Raw genomic sequence first — 22398 nt, forward strand, 5'->3', positions numbered from 1 at the left:
AAGACACCCATTAAGTCACCATTTTATAGGCAACAACCTTATACCCACCTTATAGACCGGCTTCGTGAATGAGGCGTACTAGCGGTAAGACGACTTTGTTCTTATACATATATATATATATATATATATATATATATATATATATATATATATATATATATATATATATATATATATATATAATTATTAAATCATCATAATATAAGTATAAGGGTTGGATTTTAACTTTTAAAATTCTAGGGGTTGGAACTAAAGTTTTAACTTAACTTTACTTGTTCCAAAACTTGAGGGCAAGTTTTGTAACTTTCAAAACTTTTCATTTCTTGTAACTTATGAGTTTAATAGAGTAATAAAATGAAGACTCTTCATTTTCTAACTCTTGTGTTCTTTTAATGGTTTTAATTCAAGTGTGACTCTTGGTTTTTCCATAACTTGAGGACAAGTTATGGACTCCATTAAAACACATTATGATCAAGAATTAATCTACCACATAGGTTACAAATAATTCCTATGATCATCTAAAACATCATAAGAACAAGAACATGAATATGAACACATTCATAAATCAAAAATTACACTTAAAACTTTGTAATTTTGATAACTAGTTGTTGTAAATGAATTAGCAAAGACATTACACCATCTAAAACAAGTTTTCAAGTACCAAAACAGTTTAGGGTAATGTTTCTAATTCATTTCCAGCAACTGAAGTCGAAATTCTGCAACCTGTCGACCCTACTCGCCGAGTGCATGAACTTACTCGCCGAGTTGGTTGAAGATACACGTGAACTCGACGAGTCCCCCCTATAGACTCGATGAGTCCCCCATATAGACTCGACGAGTCCATTCGTAGACAACAAGATTTTCGACTTTTTTCAACTTTTAAGCACAAATAAAAAGCAAACAAGCCTAGGCTCTGATACCATTGATGGGTTTTGAGCATTCTAACACTTACTAAGTGTACATGCAACCCTAATAACCTTGGATCTATGTTTGTCTAATTATCATGCAAAGTTGAATTCCAAGGCTATATTCCTATCTAGCATACATGGGGAACAATTTTAACTTGAATGATAGATAGAATAACTTACCTTGTTGTTGCTTGTGTTCCTTGAAACCTTGTGAGCCTAGCACCCCAAGTGTGATGCCTCAAATGCTTCACACAACACCAAATGCTCTTGGAAAAACTTATGAGAGAACACACACTTGTTGAAATCGGCCAAGCCCTCTTGTTTCCTTAGTGTAGCCGATTTTGGTGGAGAATGACATCCTTATATAGTGTTGACACATCTAGGGTTACACCATGTAAACCCTAATGTGTCATGACTCTTCATTTCCATGACCCATGGGTTTGTAACTTCCATGGGGCATCCATGGAGCATCCTATGGGTGGAACCCAACTTGATAATCCATGGAGCCTCTTAGCCCACTATACAAGATATGTATGATTTACATAATCAACCCATATATTTAATTAGTTATCTTTTGATCACTTAATTAATTCTAAATTAATTCTTGATCAAACTAATCAAATAATATTATTAATATATTAGAACTTATAATATATTAATAATCTCCAAGTGTTATTTCTCTCATTTAGTCTATCTAATTGCATGGTGCCATGCAACCTAAATGGACCATGCCGGGTCGGGTCAAGTACATACCAGAAATAGTTATGGACTTAGACACCTTATCCAACACATCCAGTCGAGAGGACCGAAGGGGAGACCAGCACTCAAATATGCTAGTCAGTATCCGGTCGAGAGGACTGAAGGGGTAGGTCGGGCACCCAGATATGCCTGACAACATATGTATGTTATGTGGTTATTTGGTATGTGGTACGGTGAGGGAACTCACTAAGCTTTGTGCTTACGGTTTATAGTTTTGTTTTCAGGTACCTCCTCAGCGAAGGGGAAGGAGCTGGCGCGGTAACGGCACATCATACACGCACATTGTTTTCCGCACCATGAGTCATTCTGGGATTTTGTACTCTGATATTTGATTGTTTTTATATTTCGGTTTTCAGACACGATGTATGTTATGAATTGGTTTGATCAGACAATGTTTTATTTACAAATGTTTTCTAAAGTATTGATTTAAAAACAAAATTTTTGGACGTGAAATTTGGGTCGTTACAAATTGTCACTATGGTTTGTCAGAAGTCATAAAGTCAGTCCTTGCTAATATTTTTTTTGATGAAAATGGTCATTGTGGTTTGCAAAACTTGCACAGATTGCCCTTTTTACTAACTATGTTAGTATTCAGCTGTTAGGGAGTACATTCGTAAGGGCATTTTCGTATTTTTAAGTATAAAAAGGACTAAATCCGTGAAATTCGATAAACTACAAAGACTATTTTTGTAATTTGTTTTAAAATAATATAAGTGATAGAAAATTAAAGCAGTAGGATTCGACCGCAAAGGTGGGACCTCCTACCCCTCTCCCTTAAACAACAAAAGTCTTAACCAACTAGGTTGAAGTCTCACTTGTTTTCTACTTTTGAAAACTAGTTAATATTATCCACAAATCGTAAATAAATTAATTATAAAAAAAAAAAAAAAAAAAAAAAACATATTTTACGAAAATCTTTTTCTAATAACACAAAATATATTTTTAGCTTTGTAAAAAAGATTACAAACAATTTATATATATTTTTACGTATGTGTTTTACGTAAAATATATTTTTTTATATATTTTAAAAAAAATACAATTTAAATTGCTATCAGATAAAAAAAACATATTTGACATAAAATAAATATATATAAAACACTTTTTTTTATGTTTTTTTAGAATTGGCTTTTTTTTGTATAATATGTTATTATGTTTTTTTATGGATTTAAAAATATATTTTCATATTATAACAACGTAAGAACATTTTATATGAAAACATATTTTTTAAATATATAAAAAAACATATTTTACATAAAGTAAATACGAAAAAAATATTTTTTTTTCTATGTGAAAGAAAAAAATATATATATGAAAAAGTAAAAACATATATTTAATGTAAAACAAATACGTAAAAGAAACATATAAATTGTTTGTAATTTTTTTACAATACACTAAAAACATATTTTGTTTTATTAAAAAAAAAAATGTTTTTTGTAAAAGATTTTTTTTTATTTTTTATTATTAATTTATTTACGATTTGTAGACAATATTAATTAGTTTTCGAAAATATGAAATAAATGTGACTTTATCTTAATTGGCTAAAAGCTTTGTTTGATTAAAGAAGAGGGCGAGGAGGCCACAAGTTTAAATAATACTCCCTTCATTTTCTACCATTCATATTATTTTAAGACAAATAATAAAAATGATCGTTGTTGTTTACTAAATGTCACGAAATCATTCTATTTTCCTTTGAAAAGACGAAAGTGTCTTTCTAATAGCTGAATACAAACGAAATTAGTAAAAATGGTTATCAGTGCAAGTTTTGCAAACCATAAAGATCATTTGCATCCAAAAAAAATTAACAGATGCTAACTTTATGATTTTTGGCAAACAAAGAGATATTTTTATAATTTTGTCTTATTATGAAACTAAAAAACAATTTTACTAACTTTTGTTTACTATAGTTATATTATTACGAAACAAAAAAATAAACGAATAACGCATAGACTGATCAATCCAACGTAATCAATTACATTTTTATATATAACACCGTAAATTTGTCACTTTTGACAAATCAGATGACCATTTTTGTAATTTTGTCTTATTAGGAAATTACACTACTAGAAACATAAATTTCAGCGACGGAATTAGCTACGGATTCTAATTCTATCCATAGCTAATTAGCGACGGATTACCGAGGGATCAGCGACGAAACACACAAATATTTTGACCAAAATACTTATAGACTTTTAGAGAGGTATTACCGAGGGATCAACAACTAAATTGCAAGAATTTATCAACAAAATCGCTCCTCGCTAATCCGTCGCAAATTAAAACATTTTAGTGAGGGAACAACGACGGACTTATAAAATCACAAGCCTTTTTTTCCCATCCCTCGCCAATCGCTCACAGAAATGGACGCCTTCTTTTTTTCATTCCCCGCCTTTCTTTCTTTTTTCTTTTCCTCGTTTTATTTTCATTCCCAAACTCTAAACAATTTTCTCCAAAAGCCGTAATCGACCTCTGTCAACTCAAATTCCTCCTCCGCCCGGAAAATCACCTCCACCACCGTCAACCTGTGTCGTCCCCCTTTGAAGTATACTTGAAAAGTATAGGAAAACCTCATAAATCACATCATCTCTTGCTTTCCTCTCGGTCCATATGCTTTCCTCGTTGACTCGTCGTTTCCTGCAACAACAATTGGTCTATTGGTTCATCATTTATCGTAAACTCTAGCTTTCATCACCTTCCTAGTCTGGTTTCTGGTTGTCTATAAGTTCTATTTTCATGTAGCTCTCTTTCTTCTCTTACATTTTAAATCAAATCAGAATTCGTTTTTCTAAGCACTGCCTTCTATAATTCCTTAATTTTGGTTTTCCTAGGGTTTTCTTGTTACTGACATACATTTTTTTTTCCTATTACAATTTAATAATCTCACAGGATGAGTTTGTATGATATGAATTTGGTACTGGGTGTAGGCATTTGACAAGGGGCTTGATATCAAAAACGACAAGAATGTATAGAGTGGCCAAAAGATGTGTTGCCGGAGCAATTAACAACTACACCACTCAGCTACTCGACTATGGCAAACAAGCATCTCAGTGTAATTAATTTCACAAATTTCTTCATTTGATTCTTTGCTTCTAGATTTTATCAACTTTGAAGAGGAAAAACATTATTATAAATTTGCAGATAATCTCACAGAAGCTCTGCTCTTTCTTTCTCATTTCATGGGAGATATTCATCAAGTATGTGATAGTAACCAATTTGACTTTATTATCTAACAAGTTAAAAGACTAAATTGCCCCTGTCATGTAAGATTCACTTCGGATGGAAGTGGGAACACGATTAATGTTCATTGGTTCACATGAAAATCAGTACTTCATCATGTAAAACTCCTAAAATAGTTACCATTATGTAATCTAAATTAAAAGTATGTTTTAACTTGAAAATAAGTTTCTCACCGATCACACCATCTTCATTTTGATTGTAGTAGCTTTCAAATCCATGGAGGATCACAAAAAACAGATGGAACTTGAAGAAGCCCGAAAAGTTGGGCGTGCTCCTGCAAAAGTTGATGAAGATGGAAAAGATATTAATCCATATATTCCTCAGTATATGCCATCTGCTCCTTGGTATCTCAATGCAGAGAGACCTATACACCTTTTTCCATTTTCTTTTTCTTGCATTCTCATTAATCATGTCACCATATAACTAAAAGTAAAACCATCTTTTATGTGTCCTGAAGCGTTTAAAACATTAAAGGAAATGGAAGTCAGATCCTAATTACACAAAGTCATGGTATGACAGAGGAGCAAAAATATATCAAGCTGATAAGTACAGAAAGGGTGCATGCAAAAAGTAAGCAAATTTTGTTTTACTTTTCTAGTTTTTATAACTTGATTGCTAAATTTGTTAATTGTTTAAGTTGTGGAGCTATGACACACACAACCAAGACACACATGGAGAGGCCACGTAAGCTAGGGGCAAAATGGACAAGTAAAAACATAGCACCTGATGAGAAAATAGAGACTTTTGAGCTTGATTATGATGGAAAAAGAGACATGTGGAATGGGTATGATGCAACATCTTATGCTCATGTGATTGAACGATATGAAGCTTGTGATGAAGCTAGAAAGAAATTCTTGAAAGATCAACAACTTAAGAAGTTAGAGGAAAAGGGTAACTCTCAAAATGTGGAAGAAGCTGTTAGTGATGATGAAGATAATGTTGGATTAACGTCTAAGTCCATAACTATAATTGGTAAGACTTGACCCGACCCGTCATGGTCCATTTGGGTTGCATGGCATCATGCACTTGGATAGACTATAATGAGATAAATAAGACACTTATGGTTATTAATAGATTATAAGTTCTAGTATATTAATAATAAGAATAATGAGATTATTTAATTAGTATTGATCAAGAATTAATCTAGGATTAATTAAGAGATCAAAAGAAGACTAATTAAATATATGGGTTGATTGTATAAATCATCCATACTTGTATAGTGGGCTAATGCTCCATGGATAATCAAGTTGGGCTAAAACCCATAGGATGGTCCATGGATGCTCCATGGTGTATTTGAACCCATGGATCCAAGGAAATGGAAAGTCATGACAATTAGGGTTTACCCTAATTGTAACACTATATAAAGATCTTATTCTTAACAAAATCGGGACTAGTATTATTCTAGAGAGGGCTAGCCGATTTCATGAAGTGTAGAATTCTCTCTAATTTATTCCAAGTGTTTATGGTGTTGTGTGAACCATTTGAGGTGTCACACTTGGGGCACTAGGCACTCAAGCTTCATGAAGACAAGCACTAACAAAAGGTATGTTATTCTAACTTGTGTTATTTAACGTTTAGTATGCTAGAATAGAACAATACCTTGGAAAGTTGATATTTGCATGTATAATAGAGAAAACATAGATCCAAGGTATTTAGGGTTGCATGTACACTTAGGAGTGTTAGAATGCTCAAAACCCAACAGTGGTATCAGAGCCTAGGCTTGTTTTCTTGTTATACCTGCAATAGAAGCTGAAAAAACGAATTTGTTGCTGTCTGATCATCAGACTCGGTGAGACCATCAGGAGACTCGGCGAGTCCATGTCTAAAAAGTGATCAAATCGATCCAACTCGCCGAGTTGGTTCATGCACTCGACGAGTTGGACCCCCAAACAGCATAAATTCGACTTTTTGGCTGGAATTGGACTAGGAACATTACCCTAAGATGTTTTTGAACTTATAAACTTGTTTTTGATGTGGTAATGTTCATGCTAATCCAATTTTAAAGATAATTGTCGATAGATTCATGTTTTGGATTAGTTTAAGGTTTAGACTAATTACATGAAAAAAGTTTGATTTGAATTATCTTGTTCTTATGAGTTGCTTAGATTAATAGAAAAAGTTGAGTGAAAAAGTTGTTTTCAATCCAAATTAATCTAAGAGTTGATTCTAAAATGTGTTTTTGTAACTTGTCCTCAAGTTATATGAAAAGTCACATTTAAGTTTCATAAAACTCATAAAAGTTGGCAAAGGTTACAAAAATGAAGAGTCTAGTTCTAATTAATTGGAGTTATGACTCCATAATTTGTCCTCAAGTTATGGAGGACCAAGAGTCTTTTCATTAAATAAAAAACAATAAAAAAAAAGTGTAACCTTAATTAATTCCATAAGTTATAAAAATAAAGAAAAGTTAATTCTTTTATTAGTTTAAAGTCTTCCATAAGTTATGGAACTTGAAGAGTTTTTGGATTAAAACTACTTTAAACACATAAGTTATGGAATTAATTAGTTTTGAATAGTTTCAAAACTTGCCCTCAAGTTTTGGAATTTGTACAGTTTTCTCTTATGAATACTTTAATTCCAAGTTAGCCCTTAGAATTTTAAAAGTTAAAATTCAACCCTTATACTTTATAATATTATAAGTTAATAATATATATATATATATATATATATATATATATATATATATATATGTATATATATATATATGTATATATATATATATATATATATATATGTATATGTATAAGAGTAAAGTCAGTCTTACCGCTAGTACGCCTCATTCACGAAGCCGGTCTATAAGGTGGGTATAAGGTTGTTGCCTATAAAATGGCAACTTAATGGGTGTCCACTCTCACCCACCGCTTGCTTGACTGGTGGAGGGTCGTTAGCCGAATGGGTTTGACATGACTATAGTTCTCCTTTCATTAAAAGTATTAATGAGAAATACTAAGTAACTAAACTCTTAATAATACCCAATCTTAGTTACTTAGGAAAATGTGAATAAGGTGCTAATCCATGAAATTACACTTTGCACTTTGTTTAAGTCGGTTAGTGGAGCGTGTGTGGTTAACCGGCACACTAACTCGTATTTAACAAGGTAGGCAAAGGGTAACTTAATGTTTATCATCGTATCGATGGAGCGTGTGTGGTTAACCAGCACATCGATTGAGGGGTAAACACTTAAGGGTACCAAGTAATTTGCATGGTTACTTCACACCTTGTTTTATGATCCTCGGCATCCCAGTCACAAAAACTGAAGGGCACACTGGAGATTGAAACATGCCATTGAACAGTTCAATGAATCTCAAAGATCTAGGAGTTTCAAATCCGATTAAAACCTAATAATACATTTCGTTTATCTTGGTGGAAATTGGTGAATCGTCATTCGCCTACCTTCAAATATTTTATAGCTTGGATTACGGCATACCTCTTCTAAGTTATAAAAATAGTTTGTTGGGTCCTAGCCTTAATATTTCATATTGGGTGTCATATTAACGACTTTAAGATCAACTATCTTGAATATCTCCCAAAAGATGTCTGGTTTAGACATTTATGATCTTCCCAAATCTCTTGAAACAAGCTTTCCTAAATGAAGATGATGTCCCATGGAAATCATACTTCTTTCACCTCCTCCAATTATTCTACCTAACCCACAAGTTCTTGAAAAGTTTAAGGTCACTCAAGCCCTATTGGCAAGGCAAGGTCTAGGTGTGATCACATCTTGGAGATGTAGTCACATATTGACAAGTCGGGAGAGTTGGGTGTCAAAGTCTTGAGAAAGTTGGTGGTTCAACTACTTTCTAAGTCACATAGTGAGTTCCTTTGGGACACCTATGAAACAGACTATGACAAGACCCTTAATGATCTTATCTGTTTGCTAAGATCAACTTCCTAAAACTTAATGGACATTGACAATGATGACATTGGATATCTAGTAAAGCATTCTCTTCCTAATGGAAAGGGATCGGCCATAGTTAACTCGGTTGACCAAATGGTAAAGAGAAAAGCTAAGTCTGTGATAGTCTCGTGTACAATTATCAAAGGGTCCATATGTTTATATTGCCAAAGGAAGGGGCATTGGTTGCAAAGCTGCCAAGTTTACCTAAGGATGTTAAAGTCAATAAGTTTGACTCCACTTCAGGTAAAGTCCACTATCTAACTCTGCTAAGTTTCTATTCTGAGATTCTTATTACATGATGTGACAAGGTCACATGTTGATGTTTTAAGAATCAAAGAAAATTGAAGGAACTTAAAGGAAGAATATGTTGAATCTGATCACATAGATGGATTTCTATCGCGTAATTTGAAGATCGGATTCTTGAGCTACTTCTTAGGAGTTATGAGATATTGCTTAGGAATAGATAACAACAAGTTTTCATATGGATTGTAAGGATAAGTTTTCCGCATAGTTTTAAAATAAAAGAAAATTTTTGATTTTAGTTATTTTAAAATATCCTTACAATGGCATTTGAGGAAAAATTGTTGCTTATATGATTCCATTAATAGCAAGAGTGGAAATATGAAATTGATTCTTTCATTTGTGGTAATGTCTAAATTTACCAAATAAGGAAAGATTCTCATCACCCAAGTCTCAATTGGACCGGGACTTGGAATCATGCAAGTTGTATAGCATGATGAATGAGAACTTTCAAGTATTGGAAAAATTAAGACTAATTACTTGTTCACTTGGATGTGTGAGTCAAGTAATGGACTAAGGGATCGAGTACATAGTCATGTGCACTGATTAAGTCCACCACAAAAGATCAATAAGATTATTCGTCATAATTTACTAAAGTTCAGTAAATATGATTATACTTACAAGTTCAAGTGTAACTATGAGACATTGGAAAAGATTCCAACGTATGGCAGAGTGAATAAGAAGAATCAACTTAGGCAGAAAGATAAAAGTTTCTCAAATCTGAAAAGATGGGAGAGTACTTTAGTACCAGTTTTGTGATCATCTTAATGATTAAGAAACCATATCAAAATTAGTTCTCTAAGGAAGTCTTAGTGCATTCTTATGACTAAGAAGAAGGGATCTTGAATTGTTGAAATGGTTAAATCAAGAAGATGAGTCATACTTCGTTCCAATACAAGTCTTAGAGTCATACTCCAAGATTATAATTTGAGTGACATGTCTTTAAGAAGGTTTAAAAACACTTATCAAATGTAAGAGTAAAAGTTTTCTACTCTTGTACATTTAAAATTGGTAAGTTGTGATGTTTTGGATAAAACAAAGACCAACTAAGGCCAATTGTGTGAAGTGTTTGTCTTGATTAGAATCCGCACTATCTCTTGGATGATTGACAACGGAGTCTTATAGGTCAAGAGGACAGTGGGAGTCTTAAAGGTCTTGAAAGTCTCAAGAACTAATCAAGAATGAAACTTGAAGTTCCTCACTAGCACACAACTTGAGGTTTATAACCTATCGTGTTGACATATTCTATGCCCATTCCAGTTAAAGTTGGCTTTGCATATGAGTTCTTAGAGTTCTCAATGTGTTGCACAACAACTTGGAAGCAATGGCGGGCCCTTGAGCTGCCAGGTGGCAAGAAGTTAAGATTGAGTTCAGTCCATATGAGTTCGGATTTGTCATTATCCTTGTCTTGTGACTATGGTTTTGACAATTTACATGGATAAGAACACATACACCATTAAATCTAAGTGTCATAAGGTTTCTCTCCGATTCATAAAAATGATGGTGAGGAAACACTTTCACTAAGTAGATTTTAGCTAGATAGCAATTGTGATGTTTGCATTCTCAAAGTCGTTAGTGGAGCGTGTGTGGTTTACCGGCACACTAACCTGGACTTGTGAGAAGTGACCAAAAGGTCTAAGCATTATGATTACGGCATCCCTCTTCATAATTGTTTAGACATACAAGTGTGTTATCTAAGGGAAGGTGTATGTTTTGTTTGATAAAGTTTTATCAAAATAATCTAGTATTGGAAATCTGAACTTTGGTAAGAAAGTCAGCTGATTTCTGAGTACATGTCAAAGCTAGTGGGAGCATAAGTGTTATGCTAATAATCATCATGTTAGTGGGAGCATGATAATTATGATAAGTATTGCAAGTTAGCAACGTTAATTATAGAAAACAAAAGGTTTCAATTGGGAAAAAGTTGTTTTGCTATAATTAAGGGAGAGGAAATTATACTTCATCTCAAATCTATAAGCTTAGATCGTGAGGTTTTAATCATTTAGTCAAGGAAATATATATGAATTTCATGTTGGAATGGCTCAACATAAGGAAATTATGTATATGGGTCCATTATTTGCGTTCTTAAATTCGATTATGATTACGGCATCCCTTTTCATAATCTAATTATGAGAACTCGGCAAATAGAAATGGAAATGTTATAGCAAAAGACTGGTTTAGTCTTTATGTGAGACATCATGAATCATGTCCCATATTCTTCGGATATAGGTTCAATTACATGTGCTATATTCATCCATTCTAAAAGTTTCCAAATGCCTGGGGCATTAAGAAGGAAAAAGGTTTAGAACTAGATATGACTAAAAGGATTAAACAATTTTCAAGGACAATCTAAGGTTTACCAAAGATTGGTTTCTCAAGGACAATTGGAAGTATAGTGATAATTCTGGAAGGACCATATTGACATAATCTGTAAGGAGGCAACTCTTGATAGTCAAAATCAATCTGGAAATGTTTCAAAGTCAGAAATTTCAATCTGTGTAAGATTAAGGAAACTTAATGCAAGAAGGATGTTTCCAAGGAATTGATCTCCTTTGGAATACTCTGTAATGATTGTTGCCAAGTCTTTGTGAATTTGTGCATAATCGTTACAAGAGGATCAATGCATATAAGTTTAGAATCTAACAGATTTCAGTAAATGGCATGAATTTGGAATTCTTGCATTTGCAGTAAGGATTTGGGAGTGTGAAAAGAGAATCATTGAAGTTATGTTCAATTGATCTAGTTCACAAAGTAAAGATCATAGACAAACATAGTATGCATACTTTGTGTATGGCATGACTAGTGTTTAGAAAACATAGTGTACATGCTTGGAGCATGGGACAACTATTGTTTTAAATTCAAGAATAAAGTTTATAGATGAAAAAGTATACAATGAATAATGTGTAATCATATGGTGATAAATAAAAGGTGTTTTATTTATGTTCATAGGTTTTGATACCATATTGGATTCAATTATTATTGTGCTTCACTTTGCATGTTTTGACTTCCCAAATAAACTAGGTTATTCTTCCGGAATGACTAAGTTATTCAAACCATCCACAGTAGATCATATGTTGGAAGTAGATATGAATTAAGACTGTCATGGGTTGGCTTGTAGAGGTCTAAGGTGTTGGACAAAGGGCTACAACACTCATGAGTGCTCATAAGTTCTGAGTATTGGATTCAACCCGCGCTCATTGGAATCACTTCATGGATTTTATCACGAGTGATCATGAGACGATAATATCTTATATTCTTCAAACCTAGAGATATGAGTTGTTACTATGAGTTGGTTGTACATTGATTGCACGAAACCGCATTTGTTAACTCGGTGCTATAAAACGTGCCTTTGTGTATGATTCAACAAGTAATAGAACAAGCCATATGAGTCGAAGTTTATCCATTCCTTTTACCTTCGGGATAAAAGCGATATATGTGGGCCCCTCGATGATTTGATGATGACAAATGGAAGTGCTCGGCCGGGCCAGGACTGATTTGATTTGTTTAATTAGTCAGTCGTCATAAATCGGAAATCGGGAAACAACAAATGGACAGAGAGAATGATTATAATCCATGTCTCAGTCCATATGATATCTAGAATTGAGGAATATATGATCCCTTATCTAATGGACAAGTCATTGAAAAAGGTCAGAGTTTATCGACAAGGTCAGAGTTCGACAGAAGCTTTTGAGAGCTACGATTGCCAGTTGGTTCCTGAAGTCATACGCAATAATAGTTTTAAACTTATCCAAGTGGGAGACTATTGGATTAATGTCTAAGTCCATAACTATAATTGGTAAGACTTGACCCAACCCGGCATGGTCCATTTGGGTTGCATGGCATCATGCACTTGGATAGACTATAATGCGAGAAATAAGACACTTATGGTTATTAATATATTATAAGTTCTAGTATATTAATAATAAGAATAATGAGATTATTTAATTAGTATTGATCAAGAATTAATCTAGGATTAATTAAGTGATCAAAAGAAGACTAATTAAATATATGGGTTGATTGTATAAATCATCCATACTTGTATAGTGGGCTAATGCTCCATGGATAATCAAGTTGGGCTAAAACCCATAGGATAGTCCATGGATGCTCCATGGTGTATTTGAACCCATGGATCCAAGGAGATGGAAAATCATGACAATTAGGGTTTACCCTAATTGTAACAATATATAAAGATCTTATTCTTGACAAAATCGGGACTAGTATTATTCTAGAGAGGGCTAGCCGATTTCATGAAGTGTAGAATTCTCTCTAATTTATTCCAAGTGTTTATGGTGTTGTGTGAACCATTTGAGGTGTCACACTTGGGGCACTAGGCACTCAAGCTTCATGAAGACAAGCACTAACAAATGGTATGTTATTCTAACTTGTGTTATTTAACGTTTAGTATGCTAGAATGTAACAATACCTTGGAAAGTTGATATTTTCATGTATAATAGAGAAAACATAGATCCAAGGTATTTAGGTTGCATGTACACTTAGGAGTGTTAGAATGCTCAAAACCCAACAGATAATGAAGAAACTTTGGTCTTGGAGACCCTCTCACATATTCAAACACTGACATTATGGCATTAAAGAACTACATGGATGTTCAGTATTATGGTGAGATTGGTATTGGAACTCCCTCTCGAAAGTTCACTGTGATCTTTGATACTGGAAGTTCTGATGTATGGGTGCCTTCTTCAAAGTGCTACTTTTCAGTGAATTTTGACTTTTCTAATTCAAGATTTCTCTCAATCTATAACTTCAATCATGTGCTTATAATTCTTGATATGGATACAGGTTGCTTGCCTTTTTCACTCAAAGTACAAGGCGATCCATTCAAGCACATACAAGAAAAATGGTATAGTCTCTTTTGATTTATTCTTGATGGCATTTTCGTAATTAACTGTATTTTCTTCATATGTCAATTAGGGACATCTGCTGCTATTCAATATGGAACTGGAGCTATCTCTGGTATCTTTAGCCAAGACTTTGTCCAACTTGGTGATCTTATTGTTAAAGAACACGTAAGAATTAAGAAATTTTGGTTTTTGATTCACTTAACTACTATTTTCTCATTATACTTTTTCTTTTAATCTATTTTTTTCAGGATTTTATAGAGGCATCACTCTTTTAGCAGCCAAGTTTGATGGTATTCTTGGCCTTGGATTTCAAGAAATCTCTGTTGGAAATGTTGTTCTTGTGTGGTAGTTTTCTTGCCCTGTTTCTTATTGACTTAATTGATACATAACTTAATCAGGACATATATAAAGCAGTGTTTCTTTGAGTTATTTCTAACAGAGGTGGCTTAATATGTTAGTGTCATTTCTAAATAAAGGGTAAATTGGTCATTTACTCAGATTCAGATTGTTAATTAAAATATTTGCATGCCCTTTTAGGTACAACATGGTAAATCAAGGTCGATCCTAATCATTTTAAGGGCAAACACACATATGTACCTGTGGCTCAAAAGGGTTATTTGCAGGTAACTATCTTATTATAACATATATATATATATATATATAGTTCTTTATCTAAATTTCATTTTTCTTTTTGTTTTAAGTTTGATATGGGCGATGTCCTTATTGGAGATACAACTACTCGTAATCTCATGCTATTCTTGTTTTCAATTTCAGGATTTTGCAGTGATGGTTGTGTAACAATTACGGATTCTGGAACCTCTTTGTTGGCAACTCCAATGGTATGTTTTAAAAATTAAGTTTTTATAAATGAGAATTATAAAAAAAAAATGAGAAGTTATATGCTATGAGTAATAACCTTTATTGATTTATCTTTATTTATTTATTTATTTTTATAAATATTTTTTCAAAGATTAATATTATTATATGTTGTTGAATTGGAGTTACTGAACATACATGCGTAGGAAGCATTTGAGAAGGGCAATGATGTCCATATGCAAGCTACTCCTTCACAAGTTGAATTGTTGTATAAGAATTTTAAAGTGAACAAAGAGAAGCTAAAATCTGAAGTGAAGGAGAAGTTGAATATGATCGTGCTGGAAGAATCATCAAAGGCCAAGTATTTTTATATTTTATATTTGCATTAAATTACAAATTTTGGTATGAATATAACTAAAAAAACTATTGTTTTTATTGTAAATTTATTTGGGCTTTAATATTATGCTCAATGAAATTCTTTTTAGGATTAATCTCATAAAAGGCCTTACATTTTGTGTTTTTTTCCGGATTAAACCTCAAATTTATTATTTGCCTTATATCACCTTGTTCATTCCATTCCTTTGTCCATTCCATTCCATCTAAGCAATGACCCTTAGAACATACATCAGAGAAGGGCCCATGGCAAGACAAATTTGAGAAGGGCTCATGGCAAGACAAATTTGATGTCTATGTTTAAGAGATTACAAATTTGATGTTTATGATTGTGTATTTGCTTTTTGGTTGGATTCAGAATTTAATTCCATTCCAGTCCTGCATTTGGTTTCAAATGAGTAAACACTAATCTCTTTTTCATCAACAGAACAGCATTGCTTCCAACAAAGACCCTGAATCTAGCAAAAAGCATGAAGACATCAAGCAACCAAGTCTCCTTCCATCGCATGAAAAACTAAGTGCAAAATTGGTTCTCTCAATTCCATGGGATTGAACGGGAATTGGAATCCAATTCCATTTTGATCCTTCTTTTGGACGCAAGATATCAAACAATGGAGAAGGTGTATGCGGAAATGAAAAATATGAGAGGAAATTTAGAATTATGGTACATTATACTTTGAAATCAAATATCAATCGATGTTAAACTTTGATATTTGATGTTTATGGATGTTTTGGTAAACTTTGATGGTTAGATTCTTTTTGTATTTTAATGTTAAAGTTAAAGTTTGGTTTAGGATTGCATAATTATTGGATGTTTTTTGTGTCTAAATGTTAATATTTGTTTTGGGATTATATAATTATTTGATTTTTTGGTATTATTTTGCTTTAGATTCAAAACAAACAAAACTATGATATTATGTATTTGCAAGGGAATAGCTACGGAAAGAAAAAAAAAAATGACATCTTAAATCTGCAAGAGATCAGCGACGGAAAGAAAAAAAAAATCACATCTAAAGTTTGAGAGGGATTAGCGACGGATTAAAAAAAACAGATATACAGGTTTGCAAGGGATTAGTGAGAGAATGTTGTTATTAGGTTTTGTCGCCAATGTACTAAATAACAGGATTAAGTGCCATTTTGCTATGAATATTCTATCGCTAAGGTCGTCGCAAGAGAAAACTAATCCGTTGCTAAATCCCTTGCTAAGTTATTAGCCACCCTCTAATTCGCTATGGAGTATGTTTGTGGTTGATCCATCGCAAATGATATTTAGCGACGGATTTGTGACGGATTCGTCCGTCTCTAAAACTCATGTTTCTAGTAGTGAAACTAAAAAAACGATTTTACTAACTTTTGTAATAAAGTTTATTATACGCATATTATTACGAAACAAAATAATAAACAAATAATGCATAGACGGATCAATCCAACTTAATCAAATACATTTCTATATGTAACATCAGCATGTTATTAATTACCACTTACTCCATATGTTCTACATGCTTATTTCGCTACCTATAATAAGGATTAAATCAAACAAAGTATTACATGACTCAACAATCTCCAACCTAAGAAAACGAGCATGACAACCCCACCTTACTCCTAATCTCATCCTAAAACCCTCATGCACACTAACTCAAGATTCAAGCATTTTTGTCCTATAAAATCGATGCCTTAATAAATTCTTCCATTCACATAAATTATCTACAATGGGTAAAAACGCACAGGATTTGGCAAAAGATTATGATGAAGAAATCATATTTCGAAGTCGTTACCCGTCTGTCCCCATTCCCGACCTCTTGTTGCCGGACTTCGTGCTCAAAGATGCAGAATCCTACGCCGAAAATGTGGCATTCATTGACGCCGCCACAAAGAAATCCTACACTTATGGTGAAGTTGCTAGAGATGTCAGAAGGTCTTCTAAAGCGCTGAGGTCCCTTGGCATGCGAACTGGTCACGTCATCGTCGTTGTCCTCCCTAACGTGGTGGAGTACGGTATCGTGGCCCTCGGCATAATGGGTGGCGGTGGTGTTTTTTCCGGCGCTAATCCTTCAAGCCATTCGTCTGAGATCAAGAAACAAGTGGAGTTAGCCGGAGCCACACTAATTATCACTGATGACAAGACTTATAACAAGGTAATTAATTAATCAACCTCAGTTTCAATTCCAATACTCAAATCTTGTTTAAGGTCAACCAACATTATTTTCTTGAATTTTTGTAACAGGTGAGCGAATTAGGGTTACCGGTGGTAATTGTCGGAGAAGAACGGGTGCCAGGGACCATTTTATGGGACGAATTGCTGGAAGCAGGAGAACGAGCCAGCAACAGTATGATTGAAAGCGTCGTGACTCAGGACGATCTTTGTGCCCTTCCTTTCTCCTCCGGGACCACCGGACTTTCAAAAGGTGTCATGCTAACTCACCGGAATATAGTCGCGAACCTTTGCTCGACTCTCTTTAGCGTCGGCCCTGACCTCATCGGAAAAGTGACCATATTAGGGTTAATTCCGTACTTTCACATCTATGGACTCACCGGAATCTTGTGCGCGACACTTAAAAACAAAGGGAAAGTGGTGGTGATGGGAAGATACGATCTGTCAACTGTTTTGAAAGCACTGATCGAACATGAAGTCACTTTCGCACCAATTGTTCCACCGATACTTTTAGGGTTAGTTAAGCATCCCATCGCTGAAGATATCGCGAAGCTCCAACTGAGATCCGTCATGTCCGCCGCAGCGCCTCTTGCCCCGGAGATTTACGAGGAATTCCAAAGGAGATTCCCTCAAGTAGTGGTTCAAGAAGCTTATGGGATGACGGAGCATAGTTGCATAACACTAACCCACGGCGACCCAAGAAAGGGTCACCACACAGCCAAGAAACGATCGGTGGGTTACATACTACCGAATTTAGAAGTGAAGTTTATTGATCCTGATACAGGTCGTTCACTACCTACTGATACACCGGGTGAAATTTGTGTTCGAAGTCAATGTGTCATGAAAGGTTACTACAAGAATGAAGCTGAGACAGCTCAAACTATCGACGAACAAGGGTGGCTTCACACCGGCGATATTGGGTACATCGATAAAGAAGGTGATGTCTTTATTGTTGATCGTATGAAGGAGTTAATAAAGTACAAAGGATTTCAAGTAAGTTTTTACTCAAACTTTGATCATGCAGATATGAATTAAAACGACTAATAATAGGTTTGTCATGCAAATTAACAGGTTGCACCAGCTGAATTAGAGGGAATACTTTTAGGCCACCCTTCTGTTGAAGATGCCGCTGTTGTGGGGTGATTACGCTTATATTTTTATTAGCAGCCGAACGTTTTAAGCACTTAAATCGATTGTCAAAATAGTATCATTTTATAAATCATTTATATTTATTAAATTTTTATATAAAATAGGAAAATAAAATTTATTTATTACAAAATTTAAGATATGACATTTATTGAAGAATTTAAAAAATTATGATTTTGACTATTGAACTTCATGTCTATGAACTCTATCCTCGAATAAATAACTTTTTCATAAATCATTCGTATAATAATTTTAATTTTGCGATATTACTTTTCATGTCATTGACTCATTGCAATGAATTTTGACAATAATATTTTTTTTAGGTTTTACATAGCTTTTAACAAAATTCCACTTTATTTGAGTAAAATGAAGAAGTTAAATGACAATGAAATTACAATTTTTTAAACCTTGATATTTTTCATCTTAAAATATCATTTTTTTTTCAATGGAAGGAAATCCTACTACTTTGCACTATCTTGATATATTCCATCTTCGAACACCAACTAAAGAACAAAGTACTTGAGTTTATTTTATGTGCTCCGTACTATATATTTGGACAAAGTCCTTATTTGTAAAAGACGTTTTCTCATGTTGAAAGCACAAAATACAACTAAGTCGAAGAATGATATAACAACTAAACTAGAAAAACATGCAAAGAAACTTATTTTGTGCAATATGATCAGGCCTTCCCAATAAATGAAAAATGAACGAATTTTCTAATAGAATCATAGAGTATTAGTGCAAACTAAAAGGCATTTCTTATAAACTTTTAATGAAATAAATAGTTATTTTGTGATAGCTGTAAAAAAAAAATTGTATTTTGGTTATTTTAGTCTGTTTTAAATACGTAGTTAAATTTTAAAACGTGCAGGTTGCCAGATGAAGAGGCAGGCGAGATACCAGGGGCAAATGTGGTAATGAGCAATGATGCAAAAGAGAGCGAAGAAGATATGATGAAGTATGTTGCGAACAATGTAGCACATTACAAGAAAGTGAGGGTGCTTCATTTTGTAGACACAATACCCAAATCACCCTCCGGCAAAATCATGAGGAGGCTCATTAGAGAGAAAATGTTGGAGAGCATCGCCAAATCTGCTACAAATTAAACAAACTCGGAAGTACAACCTCCAAATTGATGATTTTCTTTCATGTGTCACTTGTTGAATTTACCTTTTTACCCTTTCTATGACTAGCATACAAAATGTATTAGGGTTCAATAAAATTTATGTGCATCTTTTCTTATAATTACGTGTTTCGTATCATGCATCCTAAATAGTTTCTTAATGATAAAGAATTAGAAAACTTGATGAAAATCAAATTCTTGTATCTCAATATCTTACTAAAATGTTATATTGCATCGATTAATCACTTATAAAAATAATACTTTATATCGTATGCGTGCATATATATATATATATATATATATATATATATATATATATATATATATATATATATATATATATATATATATATATATATATATATATATATATATATATATATATATATATATATATACTAGTCGTTTACCTGTGACAAACGTCGGGTGCGAATAATTTTTTTTTTTTCAGAAATTAGTTGTAGAGACGATTAGTTATTTTGTGCGAATAAGTTTACTACATCTAAATAATTATCAATAAGAGTCATTTTAGTAGAAATGACATCAATAAGAATTAACATGAAAACTTAAGATTATTTACAAATGTACATGAACGTATTAATGATTGTGCATTATTAATCGTACAACACTTTTTTATGCACGTCATTTGATGTGTAGACTTTATTGTTGTTGAATTGTTCATCTAGATTGACTAATATTTGTGTATTGACACGTGATATCCCTCCGGACAATGCCACATAAAGTGGGTCATGTGAGAAAACCGATTTTTAAAGATACATACCTACATTTGAAATTGTTTATCCCTTGACTGTCATTATAAAACATAATCGAGCTGGAAATTGTTTTCTATTTAGCTTGAAATAAAAGATGTCATCTTCAGACCAACATAGAAGAATTATTAACAAAAATACCCTCTTTGCAACATGTTGATCAAGAGTTATTTCGGTTAAAAAATATGTTGTTTTTGGAGTTCAAAAGAAAAGTACATTGTACAAAGTTGCCGAAATATCTCTCTTTTTGGAAACGTTTCAAAGAACATGAAATCATTTCATTAATCAATGCTATTGGTGAATCACGATGGATGCTACGGGCAATGAATGTGTGGGGCGGTGAATAGTTTTCTTTTTGTGTGTAATTTTCTTTTGGAAAATAGTTTCAGAATGTTATATTGCAATGGACATACAATCCTTGTAGTTTCCCTTTACGCAATTTTTGATATGTTCCTTAATGTTTTTGAACGTCAACGATGCGTGTAATTTCTATTTAGACAATTTTTGTTATGCTCCTTATTCTTTTCTAACAATTTATTTTAGTCATTTGATGTTTTGTATATCTATGATAACTATGCTCATAGCATACTCAAAGTGCTTCACCTTGCTTAGACCCTTCATGAGAGGATCAGCAGGACTTCCTTCTGATGATACACGATTCACCACGAGTGCACTCTCTTCAACCTTATGTCTAATATAGTGATATTTCCTCTTCAACCTTATGTCTAATATAGTGATATTTCCTCTAGATGTTTCTAGATCTACCATGTCTTTAGGTTCTTTTGTCAAAGTTTTCGCACCCTCGTTAATCTCCATTGGTTCTTGGATTGATGGAACAACTCCAGGATCTCTAATAAAATTCATTAAACATATAGCCTCCTTTTCTACCTCGCTTGCTGTGATATACTCTGATTTACAAGTAGATTCAACCACAGTTTGTTTCTTGGAATTTTTCCGAGTTACCACTCCGCCATTTAACAAGAAAACCCATTCAGATTGAAAATAATTGTTATCTTAATCTATTTGAAAACTGGCGTCAATATACCCACTCACTTTAAGTTCATTTTTGCCGCCAAAAACTATGATAATATCTTTTTTTTTCACAAATACTTAAGAATATTCTTCACTGCCTTCCAATGAGTTAAACCTAGCTCTTCCTTGATATCTGCTAACCTTGCTCAAAGCATAAGCCATGTCAGGTTGAGTACACTTCATAGGATACATGATTGATCCTATAGCCGAATCGTATGAATGAGACTCGTAGTATCTATCTCCTTATCACTATTGTGACATTGAGCCTTGCTCTCTTAACAGTATGATACATGGGTAAATCTCCCTTCTTAGAATTTTCCATATTGAATATTTTCAATATTTTATCCAAGTATGTATCTAACTTAATCCTAGTAATCGCTCATGCATGTTCTTGTATATTCTTATACCAAGAATATATCTAGCTTCTCCTAGATCCTTCATAAAGAAACATTTTCTAAGCCAAGACTTGACTTCTTGCAAGTTTGGAACACTGTTTCATATTAGGAGTATGACATCCACATACACTAGCTTTGACATACATACAAGATTCATCTTCACTTCTAGAAAATTTAAACTCTTTGACCTTTTCATGGAAGCAAAGATTTTAGCTACGAGATGTTTGTTTCAGTCCATAGATGGATTTCTTAAGCTTGCACACCTTATTAGGTAATTTATTATGCATGTAACCCTTGGTTGAGCTATATAAACATCCTCAACCAGTTTCCCATTAAGAAAAGTAGTCTTAACATCCATTTGCTACACTTCATAGTCATAGTGAGCAGTTATGGTAAGCATTACCCTAATTGACTTAATCTTGGCAACAGGTTAAAATGTCTTATCATAGTCAATCCCTTTTGTTTGAGTAAGTCATTTTGCAACTAGTCTAGCATTGTAAGTCTGTATATTACCATCCATGATAGTCTTCTTCTTCAAGATCTATTTACACCCCGCTGTCTTTCGATTGGGTGCTTAATCAACTAAGGTCCATACTTGTTTATCGTAGATGGATTG

At 33.3% G+C, this 22398-nt stretch overlaps 1 protein-coding gene across 1 annotated transcript; it reads left to right on the plus strand.

Annotated features, from left to right (window-relative positions):
• Nucleotides 1–16795: 16795 nt before the first annotated feature.
• Nucleotides 16796–19749, plus strand: ACOS5 (acyl-CoA synthetase 5). Its single transcript, XM_078970649.1, has 4 exons — nucleotides 16796–17299; nucleotides 17389–18309; nucleotides 18388–18455; nucleotides 19334–19749. The coding sequence occupies exons 1-4, from the start codon at nucleotides 16874–16876 to the stop codon at nucleotides 19566–19568; spliced, it is 1650 nt and encodes a 549-aa protein (XP_078826775.1). The 5' UTR covers nucleotides 16796–16873; the 3' UTR covers nucleotides 19569–19749.
• The last annotated feature ends 2649 nt before the right edge of the window (nucleotides 19750–22398 follow it).

The sequence above is a fragment of the Lactuca saligna genome, chromosome 8, assembly GCF_052625555.1.
Source record: "Lactuca saligna cultivar CGN05327 chromosome 8, ASM5262555v1, whole genome shotgun sequence".
NCBI lineage: Eukaryota > Viridiplantae > Streptophyta > Magnoliopsida > Asterales > Asteraceae > Lactuca > Lactuca saligna.